The 5,116-nt window shown below is 27.0% G+C and overlaps 1 protein-coding gene across 3 annotated transcripts in view; it reads right to left on the bottom strand.

Moving 5' to 3' along the window:
• Positions 1-879: 879 nt before the first annotated feature.
• Positions 880-5,116, bottom strand: part of LOC108694286 — an 11,468-nt gene continuing 7,231 nt past the window's right edge. For all 3 annotated transcript variants that reach the window (XM_018203679.1, XM_018203678.1, XM_018203677.1), the window contains exons 9-12: positions 4,526-4,763; positions 1,665-1,881; positions 1,425-1,597; positions 880-1,352 (exon numbers count right to left, since the gene is read on the bottom strand). In XM_018203679.1, the coding sequence (XP_018059168.1) occupies positions 1,254-1,352; positions 1,425-1,597; positions 1,665-1,881; positions 4,526-4,763 (727 nt within the window). In that variant the 3' untranslated portion in view covers positions 880-1,253. The remainder of the gene's footprint in view (positions 1,353-1,424; positions 1,598-1,664; positions 1,882-4,525; positions 4,764-5,116) is intronic.

Below are 5,116 nucleotides of genomic sequence, written 5' to 3'. Positions count from 1 at the left end.
ATATAATTTTATATATATATATATATATAAAAGTGTATAACACTTGTGAAATTCATATATGAAGATTACATCTGTTTTAGGTATATTAAGTGTAGAGATATATAGCAAGAGTCAAGCATTCGCTCTATAAAATATCTACTTTTAAAGCTTTTTGTTTTCTCGTGAAAAGGAATGAAATTTCATTTAAACGAATATTAGCCCGTTATTCTTATGACTTAGTTATGACTAGTATACATATTAGCTTGTGCTTTTTTATTATACAGATGCATCATAATTAATAATTCTTAAACGCTGTTTCAGCCTCTACGTATCTTGCTTGCTATATTACGAGTCATTTTCTTTACAATAGACAGAGATTACACTATAAATCTCCATCATCATTATTTAAACAATAATTTTCATTGTCAGTCAAAAAAAAAATAAAATTTTTAATAAAGACGCATTCAAAAAATTTGAAGTCATGACAGTCTCGCTTTGTTCTAAAACGTTGGCACAGATATACTAATTCCAAACAAATGTTTGGAAATAAATATCTTAATTCATTTTATCTAAATTTTTGAATAATTTTAAGATTAAAACTAATTGCTGAAGATTATTATTTATATATACTTTCATTCATAATCAATTATGTATTTTATGTACTCATAATCAATTATATATGTATTATTATGTATATATAATATATAATTTCAACCGATATAGTGCAAAGTAATTAATTATCGAAATCTTTCGAATGTAAACATATAAAATATCTTGCATTATTAATTAAAAATATTGTTACTTATTGTACTGTAAAAAATATGAAATTCTTAAGAGTGATATGTACCATATGATATCTCTCTAATAATAAGTTGCATTTGTTGGTAAATAATTAATAATTTATCAAGATAAATATAATGCCAGTCTAATATGCAACATCATATTGCAAAAAAACAAAGTGATATTAATCACAGCACTTTCGTTTAAAATTAAATAACATTTCTCACGCTCAAGATCTTTTTTGATTGATATTTTAATGCGCGTTATTCCTGTACAGTGGATCACAGAAAGATTGCAAAACCTTTTTTTTTTATGGATTTCGGAATTTAGTCTTGCTTGTAGAGTGATTGAATATAAATGATTAAATCTATATTGTAAGAGAACCAATTTCTCCGATGAGCAGATTGCATTCTGAAACTAATCGAAAAGAAGTGTTACAATCTTTCTGTGATCCACATTGTACGCTATTTAAAATTATGCTATGCAAATGTCATTTATCCTTTGCAATAACAGTATTTGCGTAAATGAAATAGTGAATTTTCTACACATCTCGCCTGAGATCCATACATATTGATTCTGCTAACATCAGAGATCTATAACAAGACAATAACATTCATAATAAAATAATTGTGCCTCTCTTAGTCAATTCGCTTTCCTGAATTTACCTTAGTGTGAAAAGTATTCTTCGCAAGATCTTGAACAATGCTAACTTCAAATAACGCGTCACCTGGTACTGTTTTTACTTTTAGTTGATAAATTTCAGTTATTACTTTTGTTTTGGCACTGAAATCACCTATAAAACCGTCTTGATCTCCGGATTTTCGGAACTTAAGTAAACCTGAAATGTCGCAGACATTAGCTTTATATAAATAACAATGATAAACGATACATTTTGCGTGCCATACCTTTAGTAGGTATAAGCCTAGCAGCCCATAAGATCTCGTCCAAATGTAGTATCGCGCATATATTATGATGATCTTCGATGTAACCATTAAGGAATTGAACGAAGTAATTAGCAGCAGCCACAACGTTTGTATCATCAATTGAGAGTTCTTTCCATCCGAGACAAGCACACCAATGAGGCTCTATAAATGCATCTGCGCATGTTCTATCCACAGGTATCTAAAGTTTTACATTAGATATTAATTATCAGTTTTTTTCTTACAAATTTAATTGTAATAAAAGTTACAAATTTTCTTTTAAATTGTGTCAGTACAATAATTACAGTTAACTTGGCAATTCATTTGCATCCAATCTATAATTTCCTAAAAGAAGCAAAAAATTGCTCTTGATTAATCATAAGACGATATTTATAGGCCACTATTCATAGTCCATTCTTATATTTAAGAGTGTCTTAAGTACAGTCTTAAGATATTATAAGCCAATCATACAGGATGGTATTCATAGTCCGTTCTCATTTTAAAACTTAAGTTAATGCATTAAAATGCTAATACGGTCCTCTGGTTCAACATTTTATAAATATAAGAACCGATTATGAATACTGGCCACCATATTAACACCTTAAAACTATACTTAAAATCATTTTAAATATAAGAATTGACTACCAATCTCTCTGAATAAAAAGCGATTTGATCAATGAGCGAGTCACAATCTCAAAATAGAAAGTAGTGGGGATATTCTACATAGACAGAATGACATTTCATTCATTATCAATATCACTCAGAGCTCGTGTTGTGTCACAAGTGTTACGTTCCATAGTTAATCTACTTTCTAAGTTCTTTTTTAAAATTATTTTTTAACAGTATAATTAAGACAAAATTTGAAATGTGTATATAATTTTTCGATGGAATATGTTTTATATTTACTTAATTTGCGTTTTTTCATGGATTTCTTGGTCTTTGCCTTTCGTATTTTCAAAAAATCCAAACAATATTTGAGCGACCTGTTTCTAGTAATTCATCTATTTCCACAACTCTTTGCAAAAATTATTAATCCATTTCATATCGCAAGCAATCTTTTTATTTTTTAAAATTTGGACGTTTGCTTCAACGAGTAATAGTCAAGAGAGATTACGTCAGCTCTGATCTGAATATCAAATAGTATATCATATCTTGTTTTTATTTTAAAAATGTTTATTTATATTATCGTAATTATGATATCGTAATGAAAATGAAAATAATATATTTTCATTAGTAATTTTATTCATTAATTGTAATGGTCTCTTTGTGCAGATTTTTCACATAATTTTTGAAATTGAATAAAAGTCATTTAATGAATCTCGATATTCACATATGAAAAATAATAATATTTTATCTTACAATAATTTTTAAATACTTAAGAGTCTTAGAATTCTATTTTTAAAAGCGTACGTCATGCATTATTACTAAGACAGTATTGTTGCATACATATTTCTTGCGTGCATGAGTCATCCAATGTCTTACATTCTAATTACTAAGGCCCAATTCCACAATTCACGCTTAACTGTTAACCCGGGAGTGATCGCTGATCATTTTGCCGTATTTTTCCATTTTTTATTTATCTTATTATATCTTTCAATTTATTGACACTATTATATTTTTATCTTTACGTAAATTATGTTTGTTAATGTTTTTTTCGTATAGTATGTGAAAATAGATGTACAAGCTTATATCTACATAAAATTTGATATTTTTGTAACAGTTGGTCTAAAAGATCGTAACGCGTGCACTTACGTTAGTGTTTGTCGTCTCCGCCAGTCTCCGCAATTATAAATAAATTTTTATAAATAAAAAATAAAATTATTATAATTTTCTTATTTTGTTACATATCAATAATTTTAACAAATAAAAAAATATTAGTTTATTAATAAAATTAAAATAAAGAAATATATCGTATAGAAATATATATTGTATAAATATATATCGTATAAGAAATATATATCATATAAATTTCCAGTAATTATTCCTTTGTTTTTAATTAATTAATATAAAGCATTATCAGAATGTTTTCTTATTAATTATTACTTATAGTAATTATAATCAGGTATTCTAGTTATAACACATATATGTGCGAAAATATATTTCGGTTAAAATGATCAGGACATGCCTACTAACATTAGTTTCGAGATCGCGACGCGCTTACTCCCGAGTTAATCAAAGTTCAACTTATTCATTGTCTCTTTTCAATTCCAGAATTGGAAAGAGATGAAAAACAAATTGAACCTCGGATAAGATCATGAGTTGTGGAACTGAGTTGTGGGCCTAAGTAAAATTATAATTATTGTTACATAAAAGAGTTATTCTTTACGTTGTAAGAATTGTCAGTTAACAAAATGTCAAATGTATGATAAAAAATTTAAAATTAAGTTCAAATTTTACTTTTTGTTTATAGTTTTTATAGTTTTTATAGTTGGACACTTGCTATGAATAATAAGATTCAATTTTTAATTTTGATATTTGTAAAATGCATTATAATGTATTAACATTATAAAGTATACATAGCTGTAATTAACATGCATTATACATGATTAATAAAGAATTAATATAGTATAATATTTCGCGTTGAATTTAATTAAATATAAAATACGTATGGATTTTTATTTGCAAATAAGAGTAAAACATCATATTTGAGGAGTCTTTTTTTATATTTATAGAATTGTTAAAAGAACTCAAAGAACTAAACCGATTATAATTTTTGATCATTCATTCTTATCTAACTCAAATAACAGCATGGAAAAGAACCACAAAAATGTGGATATTATTCTACAAGATTTGGTATACAAAAAAGATCGGATCTTTTCTGGTTATCTCTGTTGACATTAACTTACCTTATCAAACAAACTGATAGCTCTTTGACGTCGATCCCCATCTTTTGGCGTACCAAAGTTAAGTATATTTTCTAACGTCTTGTGTACATCGAATGGTGACGTTAAATATTGTGTGTTGTACACGAAGTTTGCGTAAGCTTGTGGGTGGACTTGTTTAAACCAAGGTGGAAAAATGAAGGAGAAAAATGGCAATCTTTCTTCTTGCTTGCCTTGTAAAGTATTACGAATATCCGCAAATCTAAAACGAAAATAACAATTAGCTTGTACGTGTAAAATATATAATGTATATATGTAAATATATAGCATTTACAGTTATAGCATTTTTATTGCAGAACTAGTGCTCACTAGATGCACTTTAAAATGTTGTTGTACACAAATCGACATAAAGATGTACGTTCAAAAATAGAAAAACGAATTAAATCGCGAAATATTCAATACATTTTATTGTGCTATTTGATAAAATACACATATTGGGCATTTTATCAATTGAGATATCTTAGATTAAAATAGTGTACATACAACAGGCTTAATGTGCACTGAGTGCGCACTATAATTCTGTTAATTAAAAACGCTATTATGTATGTATATATA

Source organism: Atta colombica, unplaced genomic scaffold (genome assembly GCF_001594045.1).
Source record: "Atta colombica isolate Treedump-2 unplaced genomic scaffold, Acol1.0 scaffold12, whole genome shotgun sequence".
Lineage (NCBI taxonomy): Eukaryota > Metazoa > Arthropoda > Insecta > Hymenoptera > Formicidae > Atta > Atta colombica.
The sequence above is the reverse complement of the archived record's forward strand: the minus strand, read 5'-3'. Positions and strand labels throughout refer to the sequence as shown.